Here is a 23,492-nt window from a genome sequence, read left to right as displayed (position 1 = left end):
AAAAAAAAAAAAAAAAAAAAAAAAAAAAAGAAAAAAGAAAAGAAAGGGCATCAGGAGATGTTTTCTTGTGGGAATTCTTCCTTCCTCAAACTTTGGAAGGTTCTACATCTTTATTTTTGAGACAGAATCTCACTCTGTCATCAGGCTGGAATGCAGTGGCACGATCTTGGCTCACTGCAACCTCCGCCTCCCAGGTTCAAGCGATTCTCCTGCCTCAGCCTCCGAATAGCTGGGACTACAGGCGTGTGCCACCACGCCTGGCTAATTTTTGCATTTTTTTAGAAGAAATGGAGTTTCACCACATTGGGCAGGCTGGTCTCGAACTCCTGACCTTGTGATCTGCTGGCCTCGGCCCTCCAAAGTGCTGGGATTACGCGCGTGAGCCACCACGCCCAGTTAGTTCTATATCTTATTTTAATAAGAACTATGGCTCCCATATAATTTTACTTTGCTCTTGGATGAATTCAGAGATGTAGCTATCCTACCTTTATCAGAGGGAGTCATTCTTTCCCAGAAGCTAAATTTAAGTGAGAAACAGATAACTTTTTGATCTGAGAAAGATAAGAATAATGTTCCTAAACAAAAGAGCTTCATTTAAGGCATTTCAAAAGAACATTTGTAGAATATCTCAGTACATATAATTAACATACATAAGTAAAATTAATAGTGGAGATAGGCTGGGTGTGGTGGCTTACACCTATAATCCCAGCACTTTGGGAAGCTGGGGCGCGTGGATCATGAAGTCAGGAGACCATCCTGGCCAACATAGTGAAATCCTGTCTCTACTAAAAAACAAAAATTAGTTGGCCGTGGTGGCAGATGCCTGTAATCCCAGCTATTCAGGAGGCTGAGGCAGAAGAATCACTTAAACCTGGGAGGCGGAGGTTGCAGTGAGTCAAGATCGCATCACTGCACTCCAGCCTGGAGACAAAGCAAGACTGTCTCCAAAAAAAAATTAAAATAAAATAAAATAGTGGACTTAAAAGACAGGAAAAGATGGGCCGGGCATGGTGGCTCATGCCTGTAATCCCAGCCCTTTGGGAGGCTGAGGTGAGCAGATCAATTGAGGTCAGGAGTTCGAGACCTGCCTGGCTAACATACCGAAATCCTGTCTCTACTAAAAACAGCTGGGTGTGGTGGCACATGCCTGTAGTCACAGCTACTTGGGAGGTTGAGGCAGGAGAATGGTTTGAACCTGGGAGACAGAGGTTGCAGTGAGCAGAGATCGTGCCATTGTACTCCAGCCTGGGCGAGAGAGCGAGACTTCTTCTAAAACAAAACAAATAAAAAAGACACAAAAAGATTAAAAATAAGAATAAAAAATGGGAGAGGAGAAGACAGTAGATAAATGTTGTAAGCCTTCATAAGTATAAACATAAAAGCAATTTCTTCATACCTCGAACCACTTAAAGTTCAAATAACTGGTCTCATGCAATATTTCATGCAACAGCTTCAGATAGGCCGCGAGTAGCAGAATGGTGGAAAATGAGAAAACCGAAAAGGCAAAAGCATGCAATTAAAAGCAAAATATACACAGCCACTCTGGAAGATAGCTTGGCAGTTTCTTCCAAAACTCTTACCATATGATCTTACCACAGAATCTAGCAATCACACTAACAGTTATTTATCCAAATAAGCTGGAAATTTACATCCACACAAAAGTCTGCATGTGAATGTTTACAGCAGCCTTATTCCTAAGTGCCAAAAACTGAATGGTACCAAGACGTCCTTCAACAGCTGAAGGAATGAATAAACTGGCACATCCATACAACAGAATACCATTCAGAGATAAAGAGAAATTAGCTATCAAGCCACAAAAAGAAGAACCTTAAATGCAGATGCAAAGTGAAAGAAGCCAATCTGAACATGCTATATACTATATGCCTCCAACTATCAATAAAGGAAAAGGCAAAACTACAGAGGCAGTAAAAAGATCAGGGATTGGGAAGATGGGAGAGGAATAAATCAGTGGGGCATAAGACTTTTTAGGGCAGTGAAACTACTCTGTATAACACTGTAATGGCATACATGTCATTATATGTTTGGCAAAACTCATCAGAAAAATTGAACCCTAATGTAAACTATGGACCACACAGTTAATAATGCATTAAAACTGATTCATTAACTTTAACAAATACTACACTAATGCAGTATGTTAAAAATAGGGAAAACTGAGGTAGAAAAGGAGTAAAAGGGAAGCTCTGTACTTTCTGCTGAATTTTTCTATAAACCTAAAAATTGCAAAGTCTATTAACCATAAATAAAACATACCCCCAGAGCATATTATAATCAGTTCACACAATAGCCTCAAAAAGGAAAATACGTAACAGAAGTCTATATCCCATAATGGCATAATCTATTATTAAACTGCCAAACTCTCTGCATGATCTCTGATTTTTAATACTTGTCAATAAATAATGAGGCCAAAGCAAAAGAAAATCTTTATTTGAAAAATAAAGGAGAAAATGTAAAAAGAGTAAAATCAAGATTAAATAAAATTCTTCCCCACCCTTGGGTGACACAATGGTTGTCGCCATCCCTCCTCTGAAGCTCTCCACTACCCAAACTCTATGTGACTGTGCATTACGAACATATTTGAAGAAAGAGTAGACAAGGCATTTATCTAGGAACAGGGCACTGAAAGGCACTCATTCTGCAAAAAGCTAAATTCTCTCTCAGTTTTGCTAATAAAGCTCGTCTTTCTATACTCGACACAAAAGAAACCATATCCGTGTTTCTCACACAGCTATGAAGGGACTCCCTGGGGCATATGCTATGTCTGCCTCAGAAACATACCCTTCTTTACTATAGCTACCTTAACTCACAATAACACCAGTAGTCTGACCAAGGGGGTTCCTCAAAAGATTCCTGTTACCTTTTCATTGAGCATTTTTTTCCTGTTTAACATTTATATTTCTCCCACAAAGAAATGGAAAGGAAACAATTACTGCAAAATTAAGTGTTATGAACCTCTGTGTCAGATACATTTGAAATCTTAAATCACATTCTCATAATGGGAACTGGGATTATAACCTTCACTTGTTAAAACTATTTCTTCCATTCACACTTCCCATCTATAATTATTCTTCCTAATGAAAAGTCAAAAGTAAGAGTATGGGGATATTAAAAGATACAGGAAATATATCAAACAAGCACCACAAACTGCCACAGCAGAACTCTTCAGCAAGTCCCTCCAAGGCTGAGACATGCTTATCTGGGACTCAAGTGCATGGCTTCTGTGTCCTTCATACTCACTATTAACCTTAACTTGTTACAACCTTAAGTGTTCTCTTGAATGAGGCAGGGTATGAAATGAATAAACTATTAGCTATTTGAAATAAACATTTTTCAGTCAGAAATGTTTGTGTTTTTTCATTCAGTTGAAAAGCCAGGGTTGTGCCCAGTCTTGTAGCAGACAGACAAACTCCATTTCATCTCATCCAATACATTAGCACATACTACATAAATATATATGGGATCAGACCTAAGTTATTAATGCAGAGACCTCTGTGTTACATGAGTCAATTCTCATACAATTTTATTTCAATTCTTATTTAAGAAAGAGTAGGCAAGGCATTTACCTAGGAACAGGGCACTGAAAGGCACTCATTCTGTGAAATAAATTCTCTCTCAGCATTGCTAATACAGTTGGTCTTTCTTTCTATACTTCACACGAAAGAAACCGCATCCTTGTATCTAACACAGCTATGAAGGAACTCCTTGGGACTTATACTCTATTAAGTGGTTTTGAAACCCTATAAACATAAAATATGTATAGTTTACCTAAACTATACTGGTTGTGTTTTACCTTTTGCTTAACCAGCAGCATTGCTAGGAACTGTATAAAATAGCAGACCTGTTTTTCAGCATTGGTCCTGGCTGATTCCTCTTGTGCTAGCACCATTTCCCGCTCTGCAGTTATCTGTACACTTTCTCTTAGTGCTTCTTCCAGCTCTTCAATCCTGTCATCCTTCTTACGGAGACTGTCCTAGAAAACGATGGAAGACTAGGTGAAGTAGATTAATTAGTTGACCCAGGGAGAGCCTATTTGTTAAGAAAGGGATATTTGCTTATTAAATGTTCTTCCCATCAAGGGCAAATCCTTGTCAACAAGGTATCGTCACAGAGGAAATAATAAAGCAAGGAAAGTAAAGAAGGCTGAAGAAGTATATTGTTAAGCGCAAAGCGTCAAGTTAGTGAAGCAAGATAAATGTGAGGAATTTGCTCTCTGTAATAGAGAGAATAAAACTGTGTTAGACAGCAGAGGCAGCAGGGGCTTGATTTTTAAAAGCACAAAGTTGTTTTTGAACTATTCTCTAAGCGTAAAGCCAGCTTCGATGAAATAGTAATTAGATTGAATATCAAAACATTCTCTTTTCCTGCAGTTAAGCCCAGATGAAAAAAGTTCAGTAAATGGCATGATCTTTCAGATTATATTCTTCATAGACAATTGTTGGCAAACAATTTCTTAAAAGACATTAAAAAGCAAGTGATACTTCCTAACATTTCAAGAACGTGTAGTTTTCTCATCATCCCATATGAGAAAACCAAAAATGACAACCGGATATAAATGACTAACAAGGAGCTAAGAAGGAGCAATTTTATTAGCCAATCAGGCAATTCCCAGCCCTCATGTTCTATACAAGTTTAAAACACAGCTTCTGAAGAGATGAAAGTTGACCTATTAGAAAGTCAAACAAAATCCTATGGAACTTTGAGTTCATGTAAGACAGGAGAGATCTTAAGAAGACTCAATGAAGAAGAGTTCAAGTAGGATGGAGAACTGGATTCATCAGATTATTATAAGCACTTCCTTCTTTAACTTATGAAACTAAAGGATTAAGAATAAAGTGTTTCCTTTTAAAAATATATAAAACAAAAGAACAAGATTTGCTAAAACATTCTCCAATTTTCAGAATACTCTTATCAGGAAAAGATATAAAGAATTTTTTCTTTTATCTAAGAAACTCAATTATACTGCAGTCCACTTTGGTAAGTCCTTTTTGACAACTTTTCCTTCAAAACTCTAGAACTTGCAATCTGTCAAAGATAAGTCAGATTTTTTCCCCCATTTTGGAAGTACAGAATCTATTATTTAACATTATTTCTAATAAACAGTTGATAAACCGTTTGCTCTCTCATTTTTCTATATTTTAAAAAATGAGATTTGGAAAAAAATATTCACAGTTTGATGATGTACGTTTTGTTCATCTTAAGAGACAAATTTTCATTCTTCTCAGAGATGTTATAAAATACCGTGATCTATTCCCATAAGTAAGGTTCTGTTTTATGCAGGGCAATTTAGTTGTATCAAAAAAAAAAAAAAAAGTTCTTTGTTGAAATCTTTGTTCCCTCTGTTGACTTGCCATGAACAGCAGAGTACGGTGGAAGTTTTTAAAGGGATGCCACGCAGAGACAAGGAGTGATGCCAGTCAAAACAAAGACCAAGGTGGTTTCTTCAGAATCAAAGAAAACTAAACATAAAAGAAGGATTATGGAGTATGAAGGATTATGAAGTAAATTATCTACACACAAAGTTGATAATGTTTCTCATTAGCAACTTGGGGAAAACTCAGTATTATGTCTTTGTGCAGTCTATCATATCCCATTCTTAAACTGTTTTTTGGAAGTCTACTGACAGGCTTCTATTATCTAATTGAGGCTGAAACAGTTAATTCCAAATAACTTCCCAGGAATCTATTTCAATCAAACAATTTTACTTGTACATCTGTGTGGGGTAAAAAAAGCTTTGTGGCTGTATCAATAAAAAAAGTTTAGGGAGAAAATGATTAGTAATTTGTCACACTGTAGGAATCAGGTTTTCATAGTATTTCATTACAAAACTTATTTCATAACTTTATTTGAAACCAGCAGTGAAACTACAGCCTATCACATGAGCTCACTGTTCATGGCCATTTATTTAAAAAAAGATTTCTGGACTTAATAGCAAAGCCTGGTTCAAAATCTTTTTAGATAATAAGGATACAAAACAAAAGGCAGGTGAAACTACAAATAAAAGGAAACAACTGATAAGTAATATTTATGTGATAAGTTGCATGACATTTCAATGTAAAGCTAAGTATGGAATCATTTGCTCTAAGGTAACTATATCAAACTTGGATACTATAATATAAGAGAATGAAGATAGCAAATACCCCTTTCACCTTCATTAACAAAGTCCCAAATTACTTAATCTATCTAGTGAGTAAAATCTGGCACCAGTTTTAGTTTTGGAATCTTGAGAGATCTGCTAAAATAAACCAAGGAAGTTTCTCTTGTGTTGAACCACAGCTTGAATCTCCTATTTAATTTAATAAAATATTGAGCCAGTGTAAGAAATAAACAGTAAAGCCTTTGAGTCGTACAAATACCCGAGTATCAACAGCACTGCTAGGTAATATTTCTAATCATTCTTTCTTGTCCTTGCTCTTGCAAAAAGTTATTAAATCCATCATTTGGTGTTTGGCTGATAATATGAATGCTTTTTGAAAAAAGTTTAGAACACTAGAGGAAAGAAAACATCTTGAAAACTTTTAGAAAGGCCAAAAATTATCACTTGTAGGATCAAAAAATCAGAAGAGATTGGAGTTTTTAACAGCAACACAGGAAACTAAAAGACAATTTGAATAATGCCTTCAAAACTCTGAGTTGAAAAAAATCATTAGCAATCTAGAATTCTGTATCTAAACTACTAATCAAATATGAGAGTCGAACGCAAAATCCCTGAAAGAAAAGTACCTCGCTCAAAGACTCTCTCAGGAGGCCCCCAGGGTGTACTCTACTAAAATGAAGAGGTAAACCTGGAAAGAAGACATGGAATCCAGAAAAAAGGAGCTCTACCATAGGTGAATGGTGAAGGGAACCACAAGGATGACAGGAAACTTAGAGACTATGTACAGATTACAGTGGAGAAAAGAAATTAATGTTTCCAAGAAATAAAGCAGATGTATAGATTATCTGAAGGCCATCGATAAGGAGTGATGTATTTTATAGTAGTAATGATGTTGGGAGGAATTTCACAGGTATAGACAGAAATTTGGGAATAGATACCCAAGAGAGGAAAAACAAAAAGGAAAACTAAGGCACACCAGGAAAAAAACAAAATGTAAATCATGATATACTATGTGCCTCAGATTTAACAATGTAGATTTAGATATAATTATATTGGGAGGACAGAAAGAAGGAAGTGTGTGTGTTGGTTTGTGTAAAAACACTAATTCCTCATCATCTGTAAGAAGTCAACAGATGATGCCCAAATAAGAAAAGTAGCAGAACAATAATATAAAAATGTCATTTGGAAAGATAAAAATAAACAGCAGTAGAAACAACCAAAAGAGGTGAAAATAGTCATCTCAGAGGAAGAGGAATCAGAGTTAGACAAGAATGAGAGAAGCACTGTTATTCTAAGACATGTAAGTATTATTTCATTGTGCAAATAATATAAAATGTATACTGTTCTGATATAAAAGCAAAAGCAAACTGAAAAATATGCTAAAGAGTATCTTGCACAGCAGGATATAAAGACCTTCTGGAAATAGTTACAACTGTCATTGTTTAGATAACTGATACTCTAAATATATAAGTTAACTGTTTACTGTGAAAAGAGAAAAGCAGACCAGGCAAACAACATCAGGCAGTGCTCATGGTTAAAAAAAAGGTAAAGAGAACAAAACATGTATGGATCGTATGTCATTGTGCTCTTCAGCTTTTTATTCAGAAGTCCTATGAATTTCTGCATAGCAATATTTTACAGAAGTGGGTCAGAATTATGATGAGAAATTCCTTTCAAATCTTGACAACCATGGGATATTCTAAATAAGAATATTTTTTAAAAGGGACAATATTATCATAAGTTCTTCCATAAATTCTGAAGATTCTGAAGATAAATCTCAAAAGAAAAATCTCTAATCTGTCAATGTCAGACTTTAAGTTGAAGAAGTGACAGTTATCATTAGCTCCCTTGAAAATGAGTGAGCCAATAAAATGTCATATTAGACTTTAGAAAATATAAAATGCAACAGACTTCACATACTTGTGCTCTCAGGATCACATCTGATGAAGTAAGGGGATGTGCTAAAACCCCTGGAAGGTGCTTCTTGGTGGCTAAAATGTAAGAGTGATTATACCACATATAGCCTGAGGCTTGGAATATATGCTTCACATACTAAAGTGTATTTTCTCCTTTAAAAGGTCCACATTCACCAACCTTCATGATAAACTATGAGACAGTAAAACCATTCTGAGTCTGTAATGCTGAAGAAATCTATGTATGCCATCTACGATGCCTAATTTCTCTGATCCCTATATTCCTCAGGTTTGAAGAATCGGAAGCATCTGGAAATTAGCTGACTTACTAAAATTAAATGTAACTTGAAATTAAGGTAGGACATGCCACACTTAACTTGAGAAAATGATTCCTGTTGTTTATAGACATTCTTAATCTGCTGCTAGCTTAGAAGAAAATATTGTTCTTTAGCTAATATACTATTTGTACTGTCCAATACAGGAGCCACCAGCAACAAGTGGCTACTAAACCTTTAAATGTGGCTAGTCCAAATTGAGATGTGCTATAAATATACACTAAATTTCAAAAACTTAGTCTTAAAAAAAAGGAGGTACAACACTTTACTAATTTTCATAGTGTATGTTGAAATAATATTTTGGATATTAAATAAAACATTATCAAAATTAATATCATCTGTTTCCTTTTCTTTTTTTATGAGGCTATTAGAAAATTCAAAATTATACATGTGGCTCACATTATATTTCTACTGGAGAATGTGGCACTAGTTACAGCAGTTTTTACATATGAAATAAATCTATGAGGCCATATGACGCATCATGTCTTACATATGTTTGTAACTCTCTTCCCAGTTTACAGGCTATCAGCACACAAATATGAGTTATATAGGTAATAAACACCAACAAAAGCTCCAACAGTACTCAACCTTGATAATTACCATGGTGATAATATTAATAATTAAAAATAACATTTACTATTCTAATAGAGAAAACCAAACTGTGGACTTTGGGGGTAAAAAATCAGACTATTGTAGATCACCTTAATACTTAAAACATAAAATACCTGTATTCATCATTGTTTACTGTTGTATTAATGAGTTACTTCAAAACTTAGCAGCTTAAGAAAATAGTGAACACTGATTATCTCACACAGTTTGTATGGGTCAAGAAGTCAAAAGCAGCTTTGCTGAGCAGTTCTGGTGCCAGGGTCTCTTATGAGGTTGCAGTCAAGATGTCAACGAGGCTTCAGTCTTCTGCTTCCACTTAGATGGCTGGCAAGTTGGTGCAGCTATTGGCAAGAGGCCTCTGTTCCTCTCCACAGGGCTGCTTGAGTGTCATTATAACACGAAGGCTGGCTTTCACCAGGGCAAGTGATTCAGGAGTACAAGGCAGATGCATCAATGTCTTTTATGATCTAGCTTCAGAAGTCAGTGCCATCACTTCTGCCTTCTTATACTGTTCACACAGACCAATCCTCATAGGGTGTGGGAGAGGACTACACAAGGGGATGAATGCCAGGAGGTAAGGATGATTTGGAGTCAAACTGAAGGATGGGTATCACAGAACCTGAGCATGTAGCTCCAGTATAACAAAATTGGATTATTGATGAAGACAAAATTTCTTCTCAAAGAAAAATGCTTTTGTTAAGCTAATAAGACCTCTACTACAAAAACACAGCCACTGGTATAAGACTATATTAAAATGGAACCCAAACGTACCTAAAATATAAAGGCAGATATTAAGGAAACTACAGAATTGAAATATGGCTCAGCATTTCACTAAATGTGAAATCAGCAAAATACGCATTACGTCAGGAATTATTCAGAATGAAATCTGCAAATAAATTGAATTCTAATCAGAGATATCTTCCTGTGACTATGATTATAAATTAGAGTAATTCAATGTATTCATGAATAGTTCAACACCAAGAATACTCAAGTATACTCAGTGATATTTGATAATCATCAAAGTTCAATTGAAAAAAAATTTGGCAAATGTTTTAAGAGATATACACTGGCGGTTTAGCAATAAGCTTAGTAATCACATTTGAATGAATCCTCACATTTGACTCTTTGGAGAATCAACTCCTTTTTTTTTTTTTTTTTTTTTTAAATAAAGACAGGGTTTCACCAGGTTGGTCAGGCTGGTCTTGAACTCCCGACCTCAGGTGATCTGCCCATCTTGGCCTCCAACGTGCTTGGATTACAGGCATGAGCCACCACACCCGGCCTTTTTTTTTTTTTTTTTTTTTTTAATTGAGACTTGAATCTCGCTCTGTTACCCAGGCTGGAGTGCAGTGGCATGATCTCAGCTCAGTGCAACCTCTGCCTCCTGGGTTCAAGCGATTCTCCTGCCTTAGCCTCCTGAGTAGCTGGGACTACAGGCACGTGCTACCATGCCTGGCTAATTTCTTTTACTTTTAGTAGAGACGGGGTGTCACCATATTAGCGAGGATGGTCTTGATCTCCTGACCTCGTGATCTGCAACCTTGGCTTCCCAAAGTGCTGGGATTACAGGTGTGAGCCACCGCACCTAGTCCTCTTTTTTATTTTTAAGAAATATGAGAATGAAATACTCAGAGTCTGTTGGTCCCCAATGAATAAAGACCTTCTTTAAACTCCTGGTTCCTCAAGAATTTTCATTTTAACTGATTCTAGTCTTAAAGTAGACAGGGGAAAAGGGTTAAAAAAAAATAAGCCAAAAACAGAGTCTAATTTGAAATTACATACTGTGTATTTCAAAATTGTTTCCAAAAAAGGAGACTTGAGATGTTTTCACCACAAAGAAATATGTGAGATTAATATGTTAATTAGTCTGATTTTATCATTCCACAATGTATATATGTATTCAAACATCACAATGTACCCCATATAATTATTACTTGTCAATTAAAAATTAAGCCTGTAATCCCAGCACATTGGGAGGCTGAGGTGGGCAGATCACCTAAGGCTAGGAGTTCAAGACCAGCCTGGTCAACATGGTAAAACCCCGTCTCTACTAAGAAAATACGAAAATTAGCCGGTGGTGGCACACACCTGTAATCCCAAACACTCAAGAAGAACTGCTTGAACCTGGGAGGCAGAGGATGCAGTGAGCCGAGATTAAGCCACTGCACTCCAGCCTGGGGGGAGGGAGCAAGACTCTGGCTCAAAATAAATAAATAAAATAAATATAAAAATAAAATTTTAAAAATTACAAGGAGGAATTATTAGGTTGGTGTCAAAGTAATTGTGGTTTTTGCTATTAATACACGTACTGTTTGGAGATAAGCCATTTTATAGCACTCATTAATTAGAAAAAAAGCATTAAATTGGCAGCCTAGGGAAATAAGACTAAGTAGAGGGAGAGTTTTATTTCACTCACCTGTCCTAACTTGGCTTTTTTACTCTGCTTAAATAATTCAGGCAACCCAAAATTTAGAAATGTACTGTGTGTCAGACATTTCACTTAAAAGCTACCTAGAGATAGTAAAGGAACATGCTTTATCATTTTAAATAGTTCATATCACCTAAAATGAAAGCTGTATCTTTAGAGTTTTACTTCAACTACTATTAATCACATTTGCACTCACCAAAATGAACCCAGACCATTTCTCCTACTACTGGATTATGTAACTGAAGCTTACTTTTGCCAACCTCACCATATTTGCTGAAATCAAATAAGAATACTTCATTTACATAGTATAGGGTTCACAGCAGGGGGTTTGTGTGACTACTTTGAGGGATCTGGTAGAGGGAGAAGGAAGACCTATCAAAAAATTCCTCATTTCCTTAAATAAGAAGACTCCTATATTGAAAGAGATAAGGGCACAAGTTGGGACAGCCTAACTACAGCTTCACTCAGCCAGATTAACAGGGAGAGACTGGACCCTACAGCAACTCCCATGATACCACTCCTAATACATCTCTCAGAACTTCGCTTCTTGATGTCAGTTCTGTCAACACCAAGCTCGCAGCACTGCAGCTGTAAGACTCTAGCCTCCACTGCCTTTCTTTCCAATCAAACGTTTAATCAGGAAAGCAAAGGCAAAACAAGAAACAGCAATTAAAAATTAGTTTCTTGTTCCCTCAAACATCTCCCTCAAAAATTGTTAAAAGGCTCTATAGTATAGTAACATAAAAAAGAACTACTAGATAATGGCAGATCTTACTATGCTTTTGCCCTTTTCAGCAACAGAAAGAAGGTCAATTCAGATTTCACAAAGATTATCCAAGGTAACAATCTTCTACATTCTCTCCTCCCTCTCCCAACTCTCACTCTGACAAGGTAACGGAAGTCATTTATTTGAATTAATATTAAGAGCTGCTTCCTTGGGAGTAAACACCACTTACCAGATAGACTTTAACCTGTTCTGAAAGATATTAATGTTAACTGTTATCCATTATCCTTAATGTAAAGAGACAGTAATTCTTTATTACCCTCGACCCCACTGCTTATTCTGCCTCCCTCTTCCCCATTCCCTAAGCATATATACACATGCAGGAGATTTCATTAAAATCATTCAACATGTCAGAATTCATTTACCAACTTCTCAGATGTTTTGTGTGAAAAAAAATTGAAGCCAGATGCATTCATGAAGTCAATTTTAAGAAAAGAAAGCTAGCATAATATAAAGACAGAATTTAGTTACACACCAACTACTTTAAGGCAATACTGTGGATTAAAATTTAAAAATATTCTCTTCCCTTTTCTCTTTAAAACCCCTCAAATATCTCTCCTCAGTTAGAGTAGTGCTCTGTTATAACCTCAATTGTTAAAAACCAAAGTCAAAAGCAGATTTATTTCATCAAAGAAACAGAAAAAACACACAAATAAAAATGATGCTTTATAACAACAAATTTTACAGAGCATATAGTACAAATATCCCATATAGACTGGGGGGGTTCTCATCTTGAAAATCATGGTAGCTGAGTATAAGAAACTTGAGCAAGGACATGGGGTTTACCTAATCCTAGGGCACTATAAATCTTTGATCTGTAATGCTTATAAAAAGAACAAGCATACGTTTTCAAAATCTTTACCAAAAAAATCCCAAAAATAACCTTTCCTTAAAATAACAGACAAATGATGTGGTCCATAAGAAGTTGACCTTTGCCACTGAGGTCATAGAAAATGGACTATTTGCATACCTGCTTCTGGTCTCTTAAAAAATAAAAGGACTAGGCCAGGTGCAGTGGCTCACGCCTGTAATCCCAGCACTTTGGGAGGCTGAGTTGGGTGGATCATGAGGTCAGGAGTTAAAGACCTGCCTGGGGAAGATGTGAAACCCCATTTATATTAAAAATAAAAAAAAAATAGCCAGGCATGGAGGCAGGCGCCTATAATTTCAGCTACTTGGAAGGCTGAGGCAGATAATTGCTTGAACTCAAGAGGCAGAGGTTCCTGTGAGCTGAGATCGTGCCACTGCACTCCAGCCTAGAGAACACAGTAAGTCTCTGTCTCAAAAATAAATAAATAAATAAAAATAAAAGAACTAGTATTCAGTGGCATAAGACAAGTATAATTAACAACACTTTGTTGTATATGTCAAAATACCTAAAAAAGTAGAATGTTCCTAACAGAGAAATGATAAATGCTTGAGGTGATGAGTACCTTAATTATCCTGATTTGATCATTACACATTGCATGCTTGCATCAAAACATCACATGTACCTTATAAATATGTAGCCATTATAATTAAAAATAAAAATAAAATTTAAGAAAAAAAGAATCTTATTGGAGACTTCTTCCAAATGCAACCAAGAAGAGCTCACACAACACAAAGGCAAGGAGTAAACCATTTCACTAAAGTGAGAACTTAGTAGTTCACTATTTAATAATTTTAGTGCCTAAAATAATTTTATTCATTATTTTATGGAGAGCACATTAGTCCTGTCAATAAACAGTCCTTCAATAAATTTCACTGCTATCAAAGTGAACTGACATTTGGTCAGAGGGAAAAGTACTATACAATCCACTTCAAACACTGCAGAGTTTTAAAAAAATAATAGTAAGCCCTGTTTTTCTATTTTTCTAAATGGTAAAAAGTGGCCCACTTTGAGATGGGAGTTTTTAAAAGTTGCACACACAACTAACAATTTGTATAGGTGCTTCACCTGCAGTAAAAGAGAATATTCATGTGTAATTTCAGCAACTATCCACAGGGATGTAAAAACAGATGCTGATTTATATGCACACTTTTCTTCCATTATGATCCGTTATTCTAATATTCATTAAGAACACCATAAAAACTCACACATGACAATATTCTATATAGAAAAAGCCCTGTTTTACTAAGGAAAACTTTTTATTAAAAAGGAAGAAATGATACAGGATTAAACATTTAAACAGGTGAAGGAGAAGTTCTAGAAACAGAAAACCAAAATTTATTTTTGCAAAAACAAGAACCTTAACATACTAGATATATCTAGCATGTGACAAACCACATACTATTTCTAGAAATAGTATTTCTAAAAAGATGTCAATATTAATTTTTAAAAAAGGTTTCCTTAAATAATTATCCCCCTGGCAAATCTAAAAATGAAGAATAAGCAGTGTTCATTTGAGAAAGAAAAAAAATCTCTTATTAAAATGAAGAAACTTTTTCTGTAGACAGAGTTAAATCAAATATCAGAGAAAAACACAAATGTTTCATTGACTATATAGCTAAGAAGAGAATATGCTTAAATATATGTAAAGTTGATTTTCCCCATCTCTATTGTTTTCACTTTCTTTGAACTTTATTCTTAATATTCATTGGTCTCCAGTGAGCTGACTCATAGCACCACAGCATTCTTTTAGCAGTTCCATTAATCTCTCTCACAGCAACCTCTTTCAAGGTTAAATTCAGATACTTATCTTTGTTATAAAGAAAAACAAAGCCCCAAACCACTATTGATAAGAGCCTCCTTTCAGTCCACTCTGCTTTGCATTATTAGCATGGACTAAAACTTACAGCCTCGTGGAAAGGTATATCTGAGTGTTACTGCTCAAAGAATTAACATTCTCAAATAAGGGAAGACGGCATTACCTTTGTTAAAACGTATAAGGCTCTTAAAGGATAAGCTATGGAATTTTAGAGAATATTTATTAGGATGCTGAACTGAATACCATTCAGTTTCAAAAAACTTATAACTAAATTAAATTTTATTATTTATAACTCAGTAAGTACAGCTATAATTAATGAACCTATGTAAAACAATGTTTAAGAGAGACTAAAAAGAAATCTTAAAGTAATTCTTCACTTATGGCAGATATAAACTAGTTGAGAAGGGAAAATTAAATTGGTTAAATCACACAGAGGCAATTATAAAACAATGTGTATTGAAAAGCATAAAAACAATAAAGCATGATTCAACATACAGGCTAAGGAACAATGGATAAGACAGTAACAAGTTCAGGGAGAGTTCATCAACAAAGGTTAATTTTAAGGCAGAATCTTTATTTAGTAAAACTGGAAATCTACAGGAAAAAGATTCTGCCTAAGTAGAAGAGTATACATTAGGAAAACAATATGTTATATTCAAAGAACACCAACACTGTTGTCACCTTGGGTAAAACAGAGAAGCCATGCAGGTGAGCATCCTACCTAAAGATGAGGTTAAAAACACTTAGCTTGGCTTAATAGGAGACTCCAAATGCCAGGTGCAATGATCTGAATCAGATGAGATCAGAATCAGAATCAGAATTTTATATGCCCCCAAAATTCATATGTTGAAATCTAATCACCAATGTGATGGTATTAGGAGGTGGAGCTTTTGGGAAGTCATTAGGCCATGAGAGCAAAGTCCTCATGAATGGCATTAATGCCCTTATAAAAGAGACCGCAGAGAGCTACCTTGCCCCTTCCACCATGTGAGGACACAACAAGAAGGTGCCACCTATGAACCAGATAGTGGGCTTGTACCAGACACCAAATCTGCTGGTTCCTTGATCTTCGACTTTCCAGGCTCAGAAATGTGAGAAATAAATTTCTATTGTTTACAAACTAGTCAGTATACAGTATTTTGCTATAGCAGCCCAAACAGACTAAGAGACTGGGCTAAAATGCATGCGACTGAAAGTTCTTGACATCTACAGATAACAAAATCAATTAGCATTTACGAAGTGCCAACTATATGTGAAGTACCAAGACTTGATTCCCAAACTCAAGTATGTGAAGGAATCAGCACAGAATTAGTATATCATACCAAGTAATATAAAATAAGTCCCAAAATCAAAGCAGAAACTAATGAAATTATGACAGATGGTATGATTAATTCCAACTGTGAGGATTTAGGCAGGCATCACAAGAAAAAGTATTTGACCCTTAGAAGATGGGTAGGCTTTCAAGAGAATGCTTTTTTTAATCCTCAAATCACCAACAGTCAAATCAGCTAAGACTATGCTTCTACATGTTTTATTTGAAAAGTTTTTGGCCGGGCGTGGTGGCTCACACCTGTAATCCAAGCACTTTGGAGGCCAAGGCGGGCAAATCACCTGAGGTTGGGAGTTCAAGACCAGCCTGACCAACATGGTGAAACCCCGACTTAAAAAAAAAAAAATTAAAACCACAAAAAAAGTTCTTGATGTTGCTGGAATTTACCTGATTCAGTTCTGTGTGTAGCAATTACCATAACTGAAATTATTGTAATTGTACTACAACACATCTGTTGACGTCCAGCAGAAAAAAAAAAGTTATAATAAGTAATGTAAAGTATAATCCATGCACTTTGGAGGCCAAGGCAGAAGGTCTGCTTGAGGTCAGGAGTTCAAGTCCAGCCTGGGCAACACAACAAGACTCAGTCCCTACTTAAAAAAAAATTAGTGCTCACTTCGGCAGCACACTAAAATTGGAAAGATGCAGAGAATATTAGCATGGCCCCTGCGCAAGGATGACACGCAAATTCGTGAAGCGTTCCACATTTTAACTGGGTTGTTCACCTTGTTGACACTTGGAGCAGATCCATTGAGCTTAGTGCTTCATAAAATTTGCTTGGAAGAAAGTAGAGAGGGCATTCCAGGTAACTGAAGCATTGCTATGCAAAGTAAGCATTTGCCCTCTAAAATATTTTAACAATTTTTATAGAAACCTTTCTCAATTGCATTAAACTTTATAAATTGTAAAAATTATTCTCTGTTATACCCTTCTATCTTTTTACTCTGCACAGGCAGCCATAAGTGCTGGATATGTTTTGAAAACATTGAACCTTGAGTGTACATATCATTCCGTGCCATTAAATATTCTTATTTCATCATCGAAAAAAAAATTAGCCAGGTATAGTGACAAACACCTGTAGTCCCAGCTACTCCAGAGGCTGAGGCAGAAGAATCACTTAAGTCCAAGACTTGGAGGCTGCAGTGAACTATGATCATGCCACTGAACTCTAGCCTGAATGACAGAGACTGTCTCTAAAAAAATTTGTTTTAATATAAATAAAAACCTCTCTCCTCAGCTCTCACAGAGCCCTTACCAGAATGTGAGATCTTGAGAGTAAGGAGCTTGTTTGTCTTGTGCAATATTACTACTTCTAGCATAGAAAACTGCACAGCACAAAAAAGGCTTGAAATAAATAGTGAGCAAACACTTTATTTATAATGACTCTTGTCCTATTCCAACCATTCTCCAAATATTGCAAACAAACAGTATCCTGAAAATGCAAATCAGATCCTGTCAATTTTTTACGTAGAATGTTTCACTACTTATAAAATCTAAACTTCTTATCATGGCCTACAAGGTCCCTTTTGATCTGATCCTTACCTATTCTCCACCTTGATAATGCCAAGGTTTTCATTGCCTTGTGGATAACCTCCATTTTAAACACTGTTTCCTCCACTTTTTATATGGCTTTTTCAGATCTCAATGTTATATCCTTTGGGAGAGCTCCTCTGATGTCACTACCTAAATTTGTTGCCCAACATATTTCCCTCCCCCATCATCTATCACAATATTCTCTTTATTTCTTTGTAGTATTTACCCTGGTTGATATTTACTTATTTGTTTAGTTTTATTGTTTCTCTAAGAGACAATATGCTCCAAAGGGTGGAGAACATGTCTTTTCAGTGCCGAATAACTAAAGATTAGCAACAGTGCCTGACACTTATAAAGTATTCAATAAATTTATATTGAAAAAATGAAAGACATCTCAATTATGTCTAAAAATAAGTAAAAAACCTTCTATGCTTGAAGGATACAGGCAGGTCAAAGTTCATCTCTAGGTATAGGTATAACAGTCATATTACATCAACATGGCTTAAGGATTTGAGTCGAATCTTTAGAATGATCAACTTGATCAGCTACATTCTTAATTAAACTATAGGTTTAGGAAGTCAACAAGATGGAGAACATAATATCTGCATTACAAATTTAGGAATGGTACAGGAAAAAAGCCTGTGCTAACTATCCTGTAGCGCTAATTTTGGTAGTAAGACATTTTTAAATTCAAAAGCATACTTATTTCAAAGGGATTGCAAAGTGAAGTGGTGATTAAAAATGCTGATATATATAAATTTCTTAAATAAAATTTTTATTCTGAACTAATTACAGACATACAGAAAAGCTGCAAAAACAGCAGAGCCCATCTAACTCCTTATCCAGGATCCTCTAATGTTAACAGCCTACATAACCATAGTAAAACAAACAAAACTAGGAAATTAACATTGGTACACTACTATTAACCAAATCGAGAATCATACTTTCGTTGTTTTTCCACTAATGTCCTTTCTGGCTTTTTTTTTTGAGACAGGATCTCACTTTGCCCCGTAGGCTGAAGTGCAGTAGCACAAACAGGGCTTACCACAACCCTCAAACTCCTGGGTTCATGTGATCCTCCATCTTCAGCCTCCCAAGTAGCTGGTACTACAGGTATATACCACTATGCCCAGCTAATTCTGTTCCTTTTTCTGAAATCTGCTTTAATCCAAGATCCCACAATTCATTTAGTTGATATTTCCCCTCAAATCCATCTGAAACTGCTCAGTCTTTCCTTGTCTTTCATCATCTTGACATATTTAAAGTGTACTGCTGAGTTATTTTGTATAATGTCTCAGAATTTGGGTTTGTCTGGCATTTCTCATTATTCGAATAAGGTTATGCATTTTTGGAAAGAATAACACAGAAATGATACCGTGTCCCTCTCAGTGCATTATATCAAGGGTTCATGATGTCAATGTCTCTTTATTATTGGTAATGTTAACTCTAAACACTTTGTTAAGGTCCTCTGGTAGGTTTCTTTACTGAAAAGTTATAGTCTTCTGTTTAAATAAACATCTTGGGGAAAACATTTTGAGACTATGAAAGTCATGTTTAACCTCAAACTTTCACACACGAATTTTCACAACCATCAGTTTGTCTCATGGTGATTTTCTTTTGGTCTATTTCCATCTATACTTATTAATCGAAATTCTTCTATAAGAAAGAGCTGTCTGCCCATATGCCATTTATTTTTATATTTGATAACTTATTTATATCAGTAAAAACTCATGGATATATATTTCATTCCACCATTAAAATACTACCTTTTTTTTTTCTCAAATATTTCATTTCTTTTTTAAAGCTGCCAGTCTCTTTTGTGTAGATTCACCACAGTGAATTTAAGCACTCTCCTACCTACAGTCAATTAGGTTTTCAAAATTTTGCAATCACCAATGTTATAAATGTCACCTTGTACATATGTATTTTTGTATTTTTGGACATGAATATTCATATAAATCTAGACATGGGATAGCTGGGTCAAAAGCTCTGCACATGTATAGGATATGTAACCTATATCAAAAAAATCATTTTGAGGCCCAGTGCAGTGGCTCATGCCTATAATCCCAGCACCCTGGGACACCAAGCTGGGAGGATCACTTGAGGCCAGGAGTTCAAGACCAGACTGGGTAACATAGCAAGACTCAGTCTCTCTTTAAAAAAAAGAAAAAAAAAAAACACTTTGGGAACTTTAATAATATTTAAATGTAAAGAGGCTTCTGATTCCAAAAAGTGTGAGATAAGTTACTACAAATTACAGCAATTAACTGTCCAAAACACAAAGGTACAAATAGGATACAACTGAGTGGCAATGTGACATACGGAAGAGTATTCATATCTAAGACCATGATAAATGACAAAAAGTGTTTAGAATTTCTGCCATCCTTAGATTCTCTCAATTTTTCAGGTATCATTTTCATTTCACATGTAAGACAGCTGTTCAATCTAATCAGAACATTTTTAATGTGTTAAAACAAAAAGCAAAGTAACCACTTACTTCCACACTCACTTTCTGCCAAAAGGAATACTTTTGGTACTATCTGAAGTATTCAAAGAATGGATAATTGTAAAGAAATGAAGTTGTCCTTTCAGAACACTTTCAATATAAAATGGAATTCGGAATTAAATAAAAAACACAGTACAAGGACAATAAAGGAGTGGATGCTGCATACAACTAATACAAATGAATCTCACAAATAATGCTCAACAAAAGAAGTGAAAAAAATAAATATAATAATTCCATTTATTGAAGTATAAAATATACAAAACTAAATTATACTTTTTGTTTGATATATGCGCAGGTCATAAGAAAAGCAAAGAAGAAAAGTCAAAATAGTAATCTCTGGAGGAACGGAAGAGAAAAATGATTGCAAAGGAATATACGTATGATTTCTGGGAGGTCAACAATATTCTAATTTTTTGAGATGATCATTTTATAAGTATTCTTTACATGGTTTATTTGTATGTGCATGTGCATACTGTTAAAAATGTATTTTATTGTTTCAAAGTTAAAAAAGAGAAAAAATAGAAAAGTTGTACTACTGCTCTCCAGCAAACTGTAACTTCTACCTGGAAGAGTGAAGCCAATGATGAACTTCACATCACAACTGGCAGTCACTAAATTAACAAAAAGTGAAAATGAACCTTCCAGGTTAAGTGTTAATCTTCACAAATAAAATACATTTACTATGTGCTTATTAAAGTAAAATTGATCTTTCAATACCAAAATGGGATGTGATAAAAATTAAACATTATTCAACAAAATTCAAAACATTAAATATAAGGCTAGTCATGCTGGCTCACACCTGTAATCCCAGCACTTTGGGAGGCCGAGGCAGGCAGATCACATGATGACAGCACCAGCCTGGCCAACATGGCGAAACCCTGTCTCTACTACAAACACACACACAAAATTAGCCAGGCATGCTGGCACATGCCTGTAGTCCCAGCTACTTGGGTGGCTGAGGCATGAGAATTGTTTGCACCAAGGAGGATGAGGTTGCAGTGAACTGAGATTGTGCCACTGCCCTCCTGGCTGGGTGACAGAGCAAGACCATGTCTCAAAAAAAAAAAAAAAAAAACCCAAAAAACTAAAAAATAAAACCATTAACTATAAAACACTTAACACTTAATGAGTATTTTAATCCTAGAGTTATTATTATACCTAAAGTGGAAATACTAAAATAATTCCTTCAAGAAACAGAAATAAGGTAGTAATGTTTCACCTTACTTCTCCTATATCATGAAAATATCAACAGATCACCCAAACAGCCAGAAATTTAAAACACAAAACATTTTGATAAAAATGTTTAAAATAAGAAGCCCCAATTAATTGCTATTCTACTATTCTATGACGCACCAAAAATATAACCAAAGTCATTCGATTACAATTGTGTGATAAGTATTAAATATTTCTAGAGCACCCAGTCTTCTTTAACAATAATACAGAATACTTCAATCACATGGTATATTTACTTCAATCTGGAATTATATGCCTGAAAGTGGTGGTTAATGTGTATGTTATGTAAATTACTCACTCACCACAACTCTCCTAGCATTATTTCATATCAAATTAGAGTACGATACCCAAAAACTATGTGCCTACGCAATATTATTTGGTCCTGTGTCACTTCCATTACAGAGTTTTAACTTAAAAGCATTGGTCTTAGCTGTACATAGAAAAAAATATAAATATGACCATATGTACTAGGTTTCCAAAGCTAATCATGAAAACTTCATCCACAGTAATACTTTGGATAAAGAACTGGTGTTCAAAGGGTGGCTAAATCTGGTTTCAAATCTCGGCATTACTTGCACGGTGGGCTGAATAATTTTTTGCTGTGGGGGCTATCCTGTGAATTACAGGTTATTTAGCAGCATGCCAGCACTCGACTCACTCGATGCCAGTAGCACCCCTCAAGTTGCAAACATCCCTAGACACTAACAAATATTCCTTAGGGCCAAAATTGAGCCCTAATTGAGAACCATTGCTCTAAATGAAGTAACATGAGGCAAATCTCTCACATAATTCTATTGGAAAAATTAAAAATTCTCTCCTAATGAAGTATGTGCCTCCTTTTACAAAAAAAATACAGAATTTCTCATGTTTCGTTACATCCCTAGAGTAGCACCTCAGTATCTTTTGAGATCTGATTCTAAGACTCCCCTGGAATATGAAAATCCACAGATGCCCAAGTCCCTGATATAAAAAGCTGTACTATTTGCAGACAATCTATGCACATCTTCGCATATATTTTAAATCATCTGTAGATTTCTTCAAATACCCAATACGATGTAAACACCATATAAATAGCTGCTATACTGTATTAGTTTCTATTTCTTTTTTATTGTTGTATTATTTTGTTTAATTGGGTGTTTTTTTCCATATTTTCAATCCATGGTTGGCTGAATCAAAAAATGCAGAACCTATGGATATGGAGGGCCCACTGTACCTGTTATGTTACTACTACCTAGTCCAATCCTGTTAACATTTGCTCTTATAGAAGCTTTTACATGTATCATCTCATTAATGCTCACAACCTTTAAAGACAGAAGCTCTGTAAGGAATTTGTCTCAGTTTTCATATGAAGAAACATTATTTTACAGGTGAATACACTGCAGAGCATTTGCTAATTTTTTTTCATCTTTTTTATGGCTTGAAGTTTCATTTGCCTTTTCTTCTCTGTGATCTACCAAAAATCTTTAATAATTTGATTGTAATCTGGATATAAGATTAATTTAGAAAATATTTTATATTCCTTAAATATTTTTAACATAATAAATAATAAACATACATAGGAATAAAAGAGGAATAAATTTAGTTCCTGGCTGGAGATGACTGAATAAATTACAAGGGATAATATTCTTTTTTTTTTTCCATGCTATTCTCGGTAAACAACATAAGATATTCTTTATGAGTATAATTTAACAAACTAAAGAGACTCAAATGATATTTCAAAGGTTATTGAAAAAACTGATAAATTCATCTAGAAAAAAGATTTTGAGATGAAGTTAATGATGTTGAAGACGACCTACTAACTTTGTAAACAAAGTACAAAAGAAATGCAAAAAGGCCAGGTGTGGTGGCTCACACCTATAATCCCAGCGCTTTGGGAGGCCTAGGCAGGTGGATCACCAGAGGTCAGAAGTTAGAGACCAGCCTGGCCAACGTGGTGAAACCCAGTCTCTACTAAAAATACAAAAAAATTAGCCAGGCGTAGTGGTTTATGCCTGTAATCCCAGTTTCTTGGGAGGCTGAGGC

The 23,492-nt window shown here is 35.3% G+C and overlaps 1 protein-coding gene and 1 non-coding gene across 17 annotated transcripts in view; one reads left to right on the top strand and one right to left on the bottom strand.

Annotated features, from left to right (window-relative positions):
* The window catches only part of ERC1 (ELKS/RAB6-interacting/CAST family member 1), a 542,093-nt gene that overhangs the window by 241,399 nt on the left and 277,202 nt on the right, over positions 1-23,492 (bottom strand). For 13 of the 16 annotated variants that reach the window (XM_032254227.1, XM_032254224.1, XM_032254230.1 and 10 more), the window contains one exon: positions 3,857-3,988. The exons of the other annotated variants lie outside the window; for them this stretch is intronic. In XM_032254227.1, the coding sequence (XP_032110118.1) occupies positions 3,857-3,988 (132 nt within the window). The remainder of the gene's footprint in view (positions 1-3,856; positions 3,989-23,492) is intronic. 16 annotated transcript variants of the gene reach the window in all.
* Positions 16,807-16,909, top strand: LOC116534348. The gene has a single exon (XR_004261673.1). It is a non-coding gene; the product is annotated as a U6 spliceosomal RNA (small nuclear RNA).

This window comes from Sapajus apella, unplaced genomic scaffold (assembly GCF_009761245.1).
Source record: "Sapajus apella isolate SASKATOON/1434 unplaced genomic scaffold, GSC_monkey_1.0 scaffold86, whole genome shotgun sequence".
NCBI lineage: Eukaryota > Metazoa > Chordata > Mammalia > Primates > Cebidae > Sapajus > Sapajus apella.
Note: the sequence above shows the minus strand (reverse complement) of the source record. Positions and strands in the feature narration are given on the sequence as shown.